The 16966-nt window shown below is 29.0% G+C and overlaps 1 protein-coding gene and 1 long non-coding RNA gene across 4 annotated transcripts in view; one reads left to right on the forward strand and one right to left on the reverse strand.

The window, feature by feature from the left end:
• The window catches only part of LOC111685342 (mediator of RNA polymerase II transcription subunit 26), a 12158-nt gene extending 9261 nt beyond the window's left edge, over positions 1 to 2897 (reverse strand). Inside the window, exons 1-4 of one of the 2 annotated variants that reach the window (XM_046956242.1) lie at positions 2528 to 2897; positions 2338 to 2399; positions 1899 to 2240; positions 727 to 1834 (exon numbers count right to left, since the gene is read on the reverse strand). In XM_046956242.1, the coding sequence (XP_046812198.1) occupies positions 727 to 1834; positions 1899 to 1964 (1174 nt within the window). In that variant the 5' untranslated portion in view covers positions 1965 to 2240; positions 2338 to 2399; positions 2528 to 2897. Of the gene's footprint in view, positions 1 to 726; positions 1835 to 1898; positions 2400 to 2527 lie in introns of both variants that reach the window. The other variant, XM_046956249.1, reaches the window with a different exon arrangement.
• An 8084-nt stretch (positions 2898 to 10981) lies between these two features.
• LOC124421316 lies at positions 10982 to 13484 on the forward strand. 2 transcript variants are annotated; one of them, XR_006941571.1, is made up of 3 exons: positions 10982 to 11328; positions 13170 to 13375; positions 13427 to 13484. It is a non-coding gene; the product is annotated as an uncharacterized LOC124421316 (long non-coding RNA). The 2 variants fall into 2 exon arrangements; XR_006941572.1 differs by lacking the exon at positions 10982 to 11328 and adding an exon at positions 11362 to 13016.
• Positions 13485 to 16966: the final 3482 nt, after the last annotated feature.

The raw sequence follows: 16966 nt of genomic DNA on the forward strand, positions 1-16966 counted from the left end.
TTATGGGGTATTTACTGTCCAATCTTCCCCCAATCCAAAATAGTGGAAGTCTCGTTAAAAATTGTTATTTCTCATTCCGCATAGCATAATTAAGTATATTTATGGGATATTTACTGCCCAATCTTCCCTCAATCCTCTACCTGTCTTGTGCATTCCAACTCTCTAGTCTTCATTCTTCTATTTTGTTTTTATTTCAAACAATTGAGTTGTATATTTTAAATTGTAATTTGTTATACCTGCTTTTGATAAATTGCATTTTATTTCAAAACATTTGTAATCAATTTCAACTTAAAATTTTGATTATTATCGACAATACTAAATAGCAAAATTTCACAAAAGAAGGGATGATTTGTAAACCATAATAGGGGCATTAATTTCAGCTTTCAATGTTCAATATATTAATGAATTGTTTTTTTTGCATAACATGATTCCACAAAGTGGGTATTTTAATTTATGATATATTGGAAAATTTGCATTACCATATAATTTTATTAACCTTTTTTAGAACTTGAAATTTTAAATAAATAAAAAAGTTAAACTTTTATAATTTGAAAAATATACTTTGAGAGTACGAATTTCGTACTACGAAATTAGTCTCAGGATTATCACGGCACTTTTGAACATCAAATAATATAAAAAAGTATGTAACATTCGGCACAGTGGTATATAACATTCTACACAGTGGTTTATTGTTAATTTGAAGCAATTAAATGCAATTATACATACCAGATATATTTGATATTGTAGGACAGGCAGAATGTGACTTTTCATCTAGTTGTAGTACATCATTTGTTCTTTTATGCTGATAGGAAGCAGTTGTTGTATTTTGATCTTCACAGTCCTGTATCGATTGATTTTTACGTGACGTTATGTTACGATCTTTCCGTTTTTTCTCTTTCTTCGATTTCTTAGTAGAAGTTTTTGTTTTATAGTACGACGAGGATGCATTTGTTAGATCTTTTGACACTAATGAAGTCATACTAGAATTGGTATCTTGTAAATCAATTACAACGGGAGGAACATCAGTTGCTGAGGTAAAATTGCTAACAGTATTGTTAGATGGTAAACATATTAAATCCGAGTTCGAATTTGATGAGTGTTCGATTATAAATGTTTCTACTGGATTTACGGTCGACGCAACAGGTTCGCATTTTTCGCGTGGATTTTTTCGTTCTAAAGGAAAGGTACTACCTAAACCAGTAATTAAATTGGCAAAACTTGTGGGTTGTTGTTTCGGTTGTTGCTGAGTTATTAATTCGTTATTTAAACTTTTCTCAAGTCTTTTTTTCTTACGTATATTTGTTATTGAGCTTTTTGTCATCTGTGAACCGGTCGCAGGATTAGACATAGAAATTAAATATTCATTGGGATTGGATTTATCTTGTAGATTTACAGGAGAGGATGGTTGTGAATGATAAGGCTGCTGTTGAATTTGATGTTGTTTTACACTAGTTGGATATTGATTTTGTCTGTTTTGTTGTTGATGGCTAATTTGAGGATTTTTTAAATGAGAAGTAGAAACTGCATTGTCGGTGACTGGCATATTATAAGGTGCGGTTGGAGTAGAAATAGGGTTACTCACAGTGGGCCCAGTTGCAGTTACTGCGCCTGAACTTACCACTGCTGATGATGATTCACTTGACTGTTGTATTCCTACCATTTCCCGCCATTTTTTCAGTAAAGATTTTGCACGGCGAGCTAAGTTTTCACATTTTGTACGTCTTCTTAGTTGATTAATGTACTTGGCCAATCTGGTGGCTTCCAGTTGTTCCTTTGTAATCGTTGTTCCCTCCAGCGCCGAAATGACCGACAAAACTGTCTCCATACTAACGACCTACAATTGCAAAATCGAATTTGTTAAGAAAAAAACAACAACAATATACGATCGTAATCCTTACATCATAGTTCTGATCGAGAGATTGAGATAATCGCAAAGTAAGATCATGTATATGCTTATTGTTCATTTATAGTCTTCAACCCGATTATGTTTATGTTGATATATATGACTGTTTCAAATATATATCCTATAGCTTGCCCCACTCACGATTAAACGAAATTGCGATCTAGTTCATTTGTCGTCCTTCATAGGTAATTGATAACAATTTATGTAGGTACATAAATAACAGAACTTTTGGAATGTCAATTATATGTATTTGTTTATATGTATAGTATTTTCGGCATGAAATATCAACTTTTTTACTGAATGATCATGTTACTGAAGAGGTATCACTAGAGTTCATCTATTATATTTAAATTGGAAAAAAAAGTATTTTTCAGGCACTAATGGCAAAATAATAAGTAATGACGATTTATGACGATTTTTCAGATAAAACTCACAACAAAATATGTTGTTATTGGGATATGTACCCGTAGGGTTTGTTGTTGAATGCCTTTAAAAGCTGCAATAAAAAAATCAAATCATTTGACTTTCGATGCATTTTTTGTAAAAAAAAAAATAATTTTTCATCACTAATTCACAAATTAAAACACCATACTAACTTAATTTGGACCGCAAGAGAGAGCTTACCTTAACATACAATATGAACAAACATATCCTAGAAGAATCTTAAATTTGTTTATAAAAATGTTTGCTTAACAATACAATTTCTCAATAGTTGGTTAATTTATTGAAAATGTGTAATTACAACAAAAAAACAGATATTACAACATTAAAAATGTTTGTCGCCGCACAATGACTTAGGTCTCTCTCAAAAATTATTTTATTTTTATGGGAAAACAAAAAGTTTTTTATAAAATTGCACTGAAAGAAAGAATATCACATTTTTGTTTTTGTATCCTCACAACTTAAATAAATCACGAATATTTTCCTTTTTTACAAAATCCTAGACTAGTGAAACGTTGTGGTAGCCATAGTGAATGGCATAGCCTGCTATGCAAAAATGTTTTACCTCGTTCTTTAAATTAGTAATACAAAATTCATTAGCTAAAGAGAGAAAAAAAATAAATTTTAAAAGTTTCTATATTGTGCCTGCTCTTCCTTGTGTATTCATGGTCAAACTATAACAAAAGAGTGCAGCCAAATCGACATAAAATTTGTTTACGAGTATCGTTGCCACATAAAAATTTACGTAAGTTTCGAGCTGACCAGCTGTTGATAAGAAAAACGAAAATACGAGTTAAATATATGACATATAATATTTTCTTTAACTTATCTCAAAGCTATGACGAATTTTTCCTCAGTTTTATATATTAGATCCTAACCCTGCTGTTGCACAGAGTAATCAAAAAAAAAAAAAATAAAATAATAAATTATGTAATATTAAAAAATAAATGAATTAAATAAATAAAATACATATTTTACAAGTTGCTAGGGCGTTTACATAGTGAAATAATAACTTTATTTTAATATAATTAAAAATGTAAACGTATTATCAAAACGATTTATTAATATTTAAAGAGAATTTCTTTATAAAACCTCTAACTTATATTAAAATAAAATTATTTTCTCCTTTTTTATGAATGTAGTGTTTTCGTGCAGCCAATTACCAATAACAAAATTATTTTTTCCAATATGTGTTTTTAAATAGCATTATATATAAGATATCCCACTAGTATTTATTTTAATATTTCTTAAATGATATAAAACCGTGTCTATATTACAGAAATATTTATTATGCTAAACTTAAAATTGCTATCATTATAATAAATCAGCTTGTACAGACAGCATTTGTTAGGATCGTTTTGACAATGTTGTCTACATAATTGTTTAGACAACGTTGTTTTGATAATCGTAGTTATTGTACTGTAAAATTTGCATAGAATATTATTTTTGTGCTGCTAAATTTAAATTTGAATTTTAATATAAGTTAAAATTTGCAATTGTGTTTTTATAAAATATAGCATTGTTTCCGTAAAATTATCTGTGAGTTGTCGTGATAAAATCAGCGTTTTGTTACCCCTATGGATTAAAATGAACCAAATTTTACGCCTTAGGATTCAGGGACATATATTATCCGAGAAATAATATGTTGATTACGATGTATAATAGTAAATAATTAGGACATATTTTGTAAAATATTACAAACAAATTAGTTTTTCGCGAAATTGGCAAAATTCAAATCGCAGGTACAGCTAAACTGAAGAGGTATTGTCATTTTTTTCACCACTTTACTCCTAATCTTTTGACCATAAATCCAACGGTGATGTTTCAAAAATTTTGAAAAATGTTTAACAAAAATATAAAATACTGAAAATGGAGTTTTGAAACTGCCGTGTAAAAAATATTTTTTGGATCACAGCTAAGAACAGGTTCACGATTTATTTTAAGGATAAGTTATATTCGAATAAATGTAGATATATTTTATGTAATTAAATAGATTCATTAGAATATTTTCCAAAATAAGTTAAATATTCTTCCATGTATCCTAATTAAATGATCTGAGACACGTCAATGGCGTGGGAAATTTATAATAACATTCACATTTTTCAATGAATTCTTCTGTTTTACATCTTTTTGAAATACTAAATCTATGTACATTATGATTCTTTAACAATAATATGAAAAATGTTAACCTAATAACAACACTTATCACTTAATATCAAAATATACGAAGTATACTCCTACAGCCAGCAGGTTACGTTTTTGGAAACAAAATCTGTTGTGACTCTGTTCGACTTAAAGTAACAAGAATTATGTATGTAACATAAAATTACAATATTGCTTTATTTTGGCGTGTTTATACTATTTACCGTTCTAGAGTTATAGCTTAATATCAAGATATATTAATTATAAGGTAGTGTTATCAGAACAGCTAATCTTTTTTGCTACTATGTTCATTTTTCACCGTGGTGTATAATTAATGCCAAACTTTGTTTACATTTTGTAAATGTCATACTTTGTTTTCATTTTGTTAAAATCAAACTGGTTTAATTTTGTATATGTGAAAATTGTGATTAAAATGAAATTGTGTGATTAGTGTATATTTTTGTGTTTTTAGACATTAAAATTTTGAACACCAAATAAATTATAAACAAATGATAACACTACCTTATAAAATGAATATATTTATATGTATAGCTTATGTATTTATATGTTAACTTCTCGGAAATAAAATTTGATTTTCTCAATCTTTGAGCAACGAGCGGTTAACGTTAATACATCGAGCTCAAAATTTGGCTATCTCAATATATGAAAAGGGGAATCATTTTGTGGGGTTAAGACGAACATGATTCTATCATCCACTTTTTGAGATCACTCTAGTGAACATAACCCATGGCATAAAAAAGTAAGGTGACTCGTGATTATTTTTTTATTTTTGCGGAGTGTACGCTTAATGTCAAAAGTATTTGTTTACATTTCTTATGAAATTTTTGACATTATTCTGATTTCAGTAAAAAAAAACATTTTGTTTTTGTACTGTTGCAGGGATATATTAATTATTAAAATATTATATTAATATTAAAAATATATATTATTTAGATATGGGTATTATAAGGCGAATTCATACATAGTGATGGCCAGCGAATTAATTTTTTTAAAAAATAAATTAATTTTTATTAAAAAATAAAGATAAAGGTATAAAAACTTGCGATAAGAATATATTCTGAATTGAATAATGTTTGTTTCAAACGAAAAATTCTATTCAGGCAGCTTAATTTTCAAAATTTAAGTGAGTGCTCTAAGTTAAGTAAAACTTATTTTTTTGTGAAAAATAAACATAAAAAAGTACATATTCATGAAAATATTATATAACGAATGAATGAAAATTTGTTGTGAATGGATAATTCTACTCCGGCGGAGTAATATTCAATATTTGGCCATAATGTAGCAGCCGCGGACGGGTAAATACCTCATATGGGTTTTGTTATATAAAGCGTTCCGGAACAGACTTTTTTAAACAATATTTTTAATTTGTTATTTTCAGTTAATCGCGTTATATACACAAAGTTAATATAAAATATAAAACAATATTGTTTAATATATTAACATTTAATAGAAAAAGATTTTTTTCTTAAACAAAATTTTTGTATAGTTCATTCTTCAACGATTAGTGGCAACTAACAAAACAAAATGAAATAGGATTTTACAGTTACGAAAAGTCAACTTTTTATAAATTTGAAAAGTTACAAATATGAGAGTAACAGTTTTCTGCTTCTATATCTTCATCATTTTTCTATTTTTAACTTCAATTTCTTTATTCCAATAACCAAAACAAGCCATTATCGGTTACAAATTTCGACTTATAAAGTTCTTATATTTTTCTACTTATATGTTTCAAAACATATTATTTTAATTGCTCAAAAACAATATTATATAAATATTGGACATTGACTTTTGTTATCAGGACAACATTGTGCAAACAATTGTTTACATAACATTGTCATAACGATTTCAAACGTCACTACATACAGAAAAAGTTGTGTAGAACTTTTTGTGGAACCGATCATATGGAATAATAAGGTGAAGTCAATTCTACAAAAACAATAAAAGCCGTATATTTATGTGTAGGGTTCCATAAATCGACTTTTGAATAATCGAACAATCGACTTTTTGCCGAAAAAATTTGAAGTCGACTATTTTGTTCCAATAAAGTCGATAACTCGACTTTTGTTGAAAATCGAAAAATTAAAAAATAGTCGAAAATAAAAAGTCTAACAAATTGGTGCAAAAAGTTAAAGAGTCGCACATAAAGAAAACAACCCGACGAAAAATAAAACAAACCGTAACAAATGTTTTATCAAAATAAACATTTTTTTCGTGTGGTGAGTTATTTTTGTTTACAAATATGTGTTTCTGCACGTGAAAAAGACACAGAAACTCGTTTTCATTATTTACATTTTCAATATGTGTTTATGCACGTGGAAAAAATTCCAAAAAATTGATTTTTATGATTTACATTAAAAAATATTTTTGATCAATTAAAATATGTGTATAAATGTGGAAAGGAACAAATCTGATAAAATATAAATATATTTGGGATTATGTCGTTACAGGATGCCTTTTAATAAAAAAAACAATCAAAAAATGTTACTATAGCCGTATATATAAACTGCTATCGGACAATCTTGTGTACAATAAAAACCTATATAGAACTTTAAGTTGGAAGTGTAGAAATGGGATGGCATACATTTTTTTCCGGATTTCATCGTTCTAGGGTGTGTACTACAACAACAAACTTTTTTTTTACAAAAAATGTTACTACGACCGTATATATAAAATGATATCTAACTGCTATTGGACGATCTTGTGCACGATAAAAACCTATATAGAACTTTAAGTTGGAAGTGTAGAAATCGGATGGCATAAATTTTTTTCCGGATTTCATCGTTCTAGGGTGTGTACTACAACAACAAACTTTTTTTTACAAAAAATGTTACTATGGCCGTATATATAAAATTATATATATCTGCTATCGGATGATCTTGTGCACGATAAAAACCTATATAGAACTTTAAGTTGGAAATGTAGAAATGGGATGGCATACATTTTTTCCGGATTTCATCGATCTAGGGTATGTACTACAACAAACCTTTTTTTTAAATGTTACTATAGACGTATATATAAAATGATATAGGTATAACTGCTATCGGACGATCTTGTGCACGATAAAAACCTATATAGAACTTTAAGTTTGAAGTGTAGAAATCAGATGGCATACATTTTTTCCAGATTTCATCGTTCTAGGGTGTATACTACAACAACAAACTTTTTTTTACAAAAAATGTTACTACGACCGTATATATACAATGATATTTAACTGCTATCGGATGATCTTGTGCACGATAAAAACCTATATAGAACTTTAAGTTGGAAGTGTAGAAATGGGATGGCATACATTTTTTCCAGATTTCATCGTTCTAGGGTGTATACTACAACAACAAACTTTTTTTTACAAAAAATGTTACTATGGCCGTATATATAAAATGATATATAAGTGCTATCGGACGATCTTGTGCACGATAAAAACCTATATAGAACTTTAAGTTGGAAATGCAGAAATGGGATGGCTTACATTTTTTCCGGATTTCATCGATCTAGGGTATGTACTACAACAAACCTTTTTTTTTAAATGTTACTATAGACGTATATATAAAATGATATATAACTGCTATCGGACGATCTTGTGCACGATAAAAACCTATATAGAACCTTAAGTTTGAAGTGTAGAAATCGGATGGCATACATTTTTTCCGGATTTCATCGTTCTAGGGTGTGTACTACAACAACAAACTTTTTTTTACAAAAAATTTTACTACGACCGTATATATACAATGATATATAAGTGCTATCGGACGATCTTGTGCACAATAAAAACCTATATAGAACCTTAAGTTGGAAGTGTAGAAATCGGATGGCATAAATTTTTTTCCGGATTTCATCGTTCTAGGGTGTGTACTCCAACAACAAACTTTTTTCACAAAAAATGTTACTATAGCCGTATATATAAAATGATATATAAGTGCTATCAGACGATCTTGTGCACGATAAAAACCTATATAGAACTTTAAGTTGGAAGTGTAGAACAACAACAGACTATTTTTTAAAGAAAATGTTACTATATCCATATATATAAAATGATATATAACTGCTATCGGTCGATCTTGTGCACGATAAAAACATATATAGAACTTTAAGTTGGAAGTGTAGAAATGGGATGGCATACATTTTTTCGGGATTTCATCGTTCTAGGGTGTGTACTACAACAACAAACTTTTTTTACAAAAAATGTTACTATGGCCGTATATATAAAATGATATATAACTGCTATCGGACGATCTTGTGCACGATAACAACCTATATAGAACTGTATGTTGGAAGTGTAGAAATCAGATGGCATATATTTTTTCCGGATTTCATCGTTCTAGGGTGTGTACTACAACAACAAACATTTTTTTACAAAAAATGTTACTATGGCCGTATATATAAAATGATATATAACTGCTATCGGACTATCTTGTGCACGATAAAAACCTATATAGAACTTTAAGTTTGAAGTGTAGAAATCGGATGGCATAAAATTTTTTCCGGATTTCATCGTTCTAGGGTGTGTACTACAACAACAAACTTTTTTTTACAAAAAATGTTACAATAGCCGTATATATAAAATGATATGTAACTGCTATCGGACGATCTTGTGCACGATAAAATCCTATATAGAACTTTAAGTTGGAAGTGTAGAACAACAACAAACTATTTTTTAAAGAAAATGTTACTATATCCATATATATAAAATGATATATAACTGCTATCGGTCGATCTTGTGCACGATAAAAACATATATAGAACTTTAAGTTGGAAGTGTAGAAATGGGATGGCATACATTTTTTCCGGATTTCATCGTTCTAGGGTGTGTACTACAACAACAAACTTTTTTTTACAAAAAAATGTTACTATGGCCGTATATATAAAATGATATATAAGTGCTATCGGACGATCTTGTGCACAATAAAAACCTATATAGAACCTTAAGTTGGAAGTGTAGAAATCGGATGGCATAAATTTTTTTCCGGATTTCATCGTTCGAGAGTGTAGAAATCGGATGGCATACATTTTTTCCGGATTCCATCGTTCTAGGGTGTGTACTACAACAACAAACTTTTTTTTTACAAAAAATGTTACTATAGCCGTATATATAAAATGATATATAACTGCTATCGGACGATCTTGTGCACGATAAAAACCTATATAGAACTTTAAGTTGGAAGTGTAGAAATCGGATGGCATACATTTTTTCCGGATTTCATCGTTCTAGGGTGTGTACTACAACAACAAACTTTTTTTTACAAAAAATGTTACTATAGCCGTATATATAAAATGATATATAACTGTTATCGGACGATCTTGTGCACGATAAAAACCTATATAGAACTTTAAGTTGGAAGTGTAGAAATCGGATGGCATACATTTTTTTCCGGATTTCATCGTTCTAGGGTGTGTACTACAACAACAAACTTTTTTTTACAAAAAATGTTACTATAGCCGTATATATAAAATGATATATAACTGCTATCGGACGATCTTGTGCACGATAAAAACCTATATAGAACTTTAAGTTCGTAAAAAAAGTTTGTTGTTGAAGTACACACCCTAGAACGATGAAATCCGGAAAAAAATGTATGCCATCCGATTTCTACACTTCCAACTTAAAGTTCTATATAGGTTTTTATCGTGCACAAGATCGTCCGATAGCAGTTATATATCATTTTATATATACGGCTATAGTAACATTTTTTGTAAAAAAAAAGTTTGTTGTTGTAGTACACACCCTAGAACGATGAAATCCGGAAAAAAATGTATGTCATCCGATTTCTACACTTCTGACTTAAAGTTCTATATAGGTTTTTATCGTGCACAAGATCGTCCGATAGCAGTTATATATCATTTTATATATACGGCCATAGTTACATTTTTTGTAAAAAAAAGTTTGTTGTTGTAGTACACACCCTAGAACGATGAAATCCGGAAAAAAATGTATGTCATCCCATTTCTACACTTCCAACTTAAAGTTCTATATAGGTTTTTATCGTGCACAAGATCGTCCGATAGCAGTTATATATCATTTTATATATACGGCTATAGTAACATTTTTTGTAAAAAAAAGTTTGTTGTTATTTTATATATATGGATATAGTAACATTTTCTTTAAAAAATAGTTTGTTGTTGTTCTACACTTCCAACTTAAAGTTCTATATAGGTTTTTATCGTGCACAAGATCGTCCGATAGCACTTATATATCATTTTATTTATACGGCCATAGTAACATTTTTTGTAAAAAAAAGTTTGTTGTTGTAGTACACACCCTAGAACGATGAAATCCGGAAAAAATTATGCCATCTGATTTCTACACTTCCAGTTCTATATAGGTTTTTATCGTGCACAAGATCGTCTGATAGCAGTTAGATATCATTTTATATATACGGCTATAGTAACATTTTTTGAATGTTTTTTATTAAAAGGCATTCTGTAACGATATAATCCCAAATATATTTATATTTTATCAGATTTGTTCCTTTCCACATTTATATACATATTTTAATTGATCAAAAGTATTTTTTTAATGTAAATCATGAAAATCAATTTTTTGAATTTTTTCCACGTGCATTAACACATATTGGAAATGTAAATAATGAAAACGAGTTGTTGCGTCTTTTTTACGTGCAGAAACACATATTTGTAAACAAAAATATCTCACCACACCAAAAAAAATATTTATTTTGATAAAACATTTGTTACGGTTTGTTTTATTTTTCGTCGGGTTGTTTTCTTTATGTGCATTGCCAGAGTGACGTTTTGAATGTATACTTTAATTCCCACATGCCCAAAATTTATCCACATAAAACAAATATATATTACAACCAAGTAAGGAAGTAAGTAAAAATGTTTATTGAGTCTTTTCTTCTTTCAATTACAATGATTTTTTTTTACTAAACGATAGAATAATATTATTCTAAGAACTATTTACATCTTGCTCTAATAAAAGTTAATACTGAAAAAGCAACTTGCTAGACAGAGAAGATACAATACTAAAAAGTATTTTTACATTTAATATTAAACATATGCTTGCTCCCGGCATAACCATTAACGTACAGAGTTATATTCTGTATATAAAAAACTACAAATAGGCAACACTTAAAACTAAATAAAAAAACAGATAAATTACGGTATCATAACTGAGTAAAACGAACTGTCCAATTTAAAAGGTGAACAAATATAAAAAATCACAAGTCGGTAGACCTAATACTGAGTATCAAATCATAATTAACAGTTAAAATCACAGTTTCATAGACTAGAAACAAAATTAAAAATACAAAATTGTATTAAATAATAAACATTAACAACGAAAAATTATCACAGTGATGCGTCAATTAATAACAATTCCCTAGCCTCTGTGCGAGCCGGGGGAAGTCCTCGCGTAGAATTCAGGGATGACATGCGCATCCAATCCATTCGTGTCCGGAGCACCTAGAATACCAATTGGGGAGAGGTATGTTACACCAGACCAATCCACGTTTCGTTCCATCTCGAAAATTTCATTCATTAGATTGTTTTCATGTGTGGCCAGGTTATCCACAAATTTCCTTTGTAGGGACATTGCATAATTACAAAAAGGCACAACCTCTGATTTCTCATAGATATAAGAGTTGGAATAACGCTTCGTTTGGCTTGCAAAATTCTTGTTTATACATTTTCTCAGGATCCTTCCCTCGAATACCTCTAATTCTTTTGCCACTATTGGTGAAATAGTAAACCAGATCGGAAACGCATATACCAAGGCGGACCTGATTGCCACTTTATATAGTAATAACTTTGTATTACTCGGAAGATATTTACTGTTAAACAGACTGGTGAACATGCAATCAATTCTTTTGGCCTTCGTAAGAATTGTTCTGGCGTGATTGTTAAATTTGTGTAGTTTATCAAAACTAACACCCAAGTATTTTATAGATGATTTAAATTGTATTTCAATTTCGTCAATGTAAAGATATAGAATCTTGCTTTCTGGAACCACATATCTCGCACATTTTCCAGAGGCATTTCGAATACAGATGGCTTCAGATTTAGATACATTAATCCTAATACCCCATTTCTTCTAGTAGTTACAAATTTCCTCCAGGTGAGATGCTTCTTTAAGAAGTGCGCGATGTGGAGATTCATCATGTGAGTACAACAGACAGTCGTCAGCATATAGTATTGCAGTAGAGTTACTTGTCAGATGGGGAAAATCGTAACGAAATATATTAAATAACATAGGCGCCAGGACACTCCCCTGGGGGACTCCAGATTTCACACATCCATAGTCGGAAAGACAATTTTTTATCAGAACTCTGAATGAACGGTTCAAGAAATAATTTTGGAATAATTTTATCAAAAAAGGGTCAACTTCCAGCTCAATCAGTTTGTATAAGATACCCCTGTGGAAGGCAGTGTCAAATGCTTTCTCAATATCGAGTGAAATTACCACCGTACAAAATTTTCCCCGCAGATGTCGCACGATGTCATCATGAAATTTCAAAAGCGCGTGTTGTGTTGAGTGATAACGTTGGAATCCAAATTGGTATGATGAAATTGGGTTAATAATAAACTCACTTTCCAATTTTGCCTTTAGTATGTGTTCAAAAAATTTTCCTATGTTAGACAAGAGAGATATAGGACGAAAATCATTCACATTGTTACTATCCCCTTTTTTTAAGTGGAATAATTTTTGCAGATTTCCATACATCTGGAAAATAGCAGTTATTGAGACAATTATTAAAAATGATGACCAGCAGCTGTATTACACGATCAGGAAACCTTCTAATTAAGAAATTGGACACACCATCAAAGCCAGAAGATTTTTTATTGTTCAGCCCATAAATCACGAAGGTGAAGGGTATAATAAACAAAAAAATCAAAAACATCATTGAATTTAAAAATGTAAGTATTAATAAAATGTGTGTCTGAAATATTTATGTATTTTTCTTACAGATTTTTTGACATACCGACCAAATTCTATAATATTTTAATTTTGAAATGTATTAATACTCAGTATTGTAGTCTGAAAATACCTTTAATTATGTAATTATGTTATTATGTAATCATTTACAAAAAAATATACCATAGAAATACTTTTTTAAAACATATTAGAAATACACTTTTTATGAATTTTATATTTGTATAAAGATTTTATTATAAAAATAATTTAAAAATACATTTGTTTCATTGTGCGGAAATATTGTTTTTTATTGCCAAAGTTTAAACAGTTTTTATAAAAAATATTTATGATATACATTAGAGTATTCAAACGATTAATCGTCGTTCGGTTAATCGATTAATTTTTGACGGAATCGTTCGAATAAATGAAAATTGTCAAATTTCAAATAACGAATAAATTTATATCAACCGATTAAGAAGTGAGTTTTTCTTATTTAGTAGTAAAATTACTATGCATTTTCTACAAAATTAAATATTGTGTAATAAATTTTCTTCTTTTCTTAATTTCTTAATCAATTTTCTATTATAAAGAAAATTTGTTTGATGATTTTTGGAAAGAAATCATGGAAATAATTATATCGCTTTTATTTTTACAACCAGTTTTTTGGAAACATTGTTGTGTTCTTAAGTATTTCTAATAAGTTTTCAGCAACTGTTATAGTTGATCTAGTGTTCAAAATCTTAAAAACAGTAATGTCTTTATATGGAAAATCATTTCACATAAACAGGAATAATTTCCAGTATTTGATAAAAAGAATTTAAGTGAAAGAAGTGAAATATTTTTGTTTATAAACCGTGCAAAAGTTATTTTCAAACATGAAAAAATCTATGCGTACAGGAAACTGTGGACATTAGTATTAACTCTGTATACTCAGTTTTTCATAATCAGCTCTTATGCTCCTGTAATAGGATTTTAAAGTTTAAAAGACATCCAATTTCAAAAGATGGAATTCCAAATTTAAATTCCAAATAATTCCAAATAAAAATTGTTACATTGTATATATGAAGAAAATTATTGTTAAAAGCAATATAATAACATCTAGTTTCCTTTTATTCGAATAACCGAATAATTTTTAATTGTCCGATTATCAACCGGCTAACGTAAAACCTCAAATAATTATTTGTCGAATAAACCGAATAAGACAAAACCCCGAATTATTGAATACCCTTATATACATATTTCTAGCGATGACCCTTCGTGAGCTAGATCAAATTAAAAAAGTATTTTGGAAACATTTTTTAAATTTTTTGTTTTGTTTTCAATCAAAATATCCAATATGGGGTATTGTTTGAAAGGGGTTGTAATAATCGTAAATAACAGTCTGCTTATAACTGTCATACTCCAACATATTTAAAATTGTTAGGTTTTTCACTAATAAAAATAAAATGAATGCACAATTTAGCAAATTTTGTGCGTCACTAGAACGCTCATCGATAGACTAGAAATATTTTGGGACCCATTACAAAACATAACAAAAATTATTTGAAGCTGGGTAAAAAATTAAATTTAACTTGAACAAGTAAGAGTGCTATATTCGGCTGTGCCGAATCTTATATACCCTTCACCATAGTGTATTTTAAACATTTTTTATAAATTTTAAATTTTTTCCCGACTACATTATTATTCTATCAAAAGCTAAACAAAAATAACAACATCAACGCTAAACGAAATAAAACACAAAATACACAAGGCATCTAAACCAACAGACATCTAAACATACATAACGAAAAACACAGAAAAACAAAAAAAAAAATAACAACGCAATGATGGTACTCTTTTGTTTTTGTAAATGCGGTTAGCTATAGACAGTGTGTTTTCTATACAATACGTTGTTGTTCTTAACAGTATACAAGCAAGAGTAAAACAACAACACTTTCGTATTCATTGCTGGTAAACATTGACGAGACGTAGATTTTGTTTTTGTTTATCGTAAAAAAAATTGTTTTAAAAAGCACTTGGAAAAAATTTGTTTTAGTTTTAAATTTCAAACTTACATTATTCGCATAAAAATTATTGTACAATAACTCACAATCTACTCTCATATAATTGAAAATGTATTAAATACTTTTTTCTATTCATTAAAAAATATATTTGCAAAACAAAAGGGAAAATTATTTTATTTTAACAAAAAATGCAAATCATATTTTTTTGCTGAATAAAACCAAATACATATATACACACACACACGTGTACATCTTTTTCTATATACAGTGTTGTTGTTGTTGCTTTTATAAAAATTTTTTGATGAAATTTTCAGAGGTTGTCTCGGATTTTTGCTCATATCTCCGTTATTTACCGACCGATTTTGCTGATTTTAAATAGCGATCTTCTCGAAAGCATGTCTAATAGAATTATTTAAGATTCGGATCTCATCGATATCTGGGTCCTCTAAAAACTGATTTCAACAGACAGACGGACAGACAGACGGGCATGGCTTAATCGACTCCGCTATCTATAAGGATCCAGAATATATATACTTTATAGGGTCGGAAAATTATATTATAGAAATTACAAACGGAATGACAAACTTATAAATACCCTCCTCAAGAAGCTGAAGGGTATAAAAATCGTGTCCCCCATACGATATTTTCTTGAAAATTGCCCAGCTCACAACAGGATAACATTTAACCGGAAAATTTTTGGGTAATATCATATTACATAACAGTGAATAATTTGAGAAAGGTAACTTAAGCAATATTTTTTTTCGATCTAATATACGTAATAATCATTTAACATAAATATTAAAGTTATAAACAATTACACTTATTTATAAATTTAAACTATTTTGGTATCCTGAAAATTAAATGAATACCTATGCAAATGTAATTTTGACAGTTGTATAGAATTTTCATTTAAAAAAAATAACAATCAGCTCTTGAATTGACTCACCTTATAAGTGCACTATGGAACCGATATTATATTAAGACAATTTTGTGTGGCATTATAACTAATCACAGATTTTTGTTTATGTTAATGCATGGGGGTAACAAAATTCGTTACAAATTTTACAATACAATGTCGTTTGTTATCAAGACAACGTTGTCTAAACAATTGTTAAGACAGCTGTGTCATAACGACTCTATTACGCTAATAAATGCGGTCTGAACACGCTAGTTTTTCATCATGATAACAATTTGACGCTTAGCATAATAAATATTTGTCTTATATAGACAGATATCTTCAGATTAAAAATGTCAAGTTTTCTAATCAATCAATTACTTAAAGCACTTTTAGTTGAGGGGTCATGTGGCAGGATTTTTTCTCCATTCTTTTTTAAATGCTTCGTAAAATAATGAACGTTTAGATGGAGACTCAAAAGGCGTGCGACATTTTTTGCTAGTGTTCCCATATTTATGATTCTTAAACGTTGTTTCCATTAATTTGTTTAATAACATTTGTGTTTATTTTTTAAATAATTGTTAATGAAATGTTGTGTTAAATATGTTTATTAAATATACTTTAATAATTTATACAGATTTGCTGAAATAACGAACAATTGATTATTAAAATATGAGTTTAGTTGAGAAATATTG

This window comes from Lucilia cuprina, chromosome X (assembly GCF_022045245.1).
Source record: "Lucilia cuprina isolate Lc7/37 chromosome X, ASM2204524v1, whole genome shotgun sequence".
NCBI classification, from domain to species: domain Eukaryota; kingdom Metazoa; phylum Arthropoda; class Insecta; order Diptera; family Calliphoridae; genus Lucilia; species Lucilia cuprina.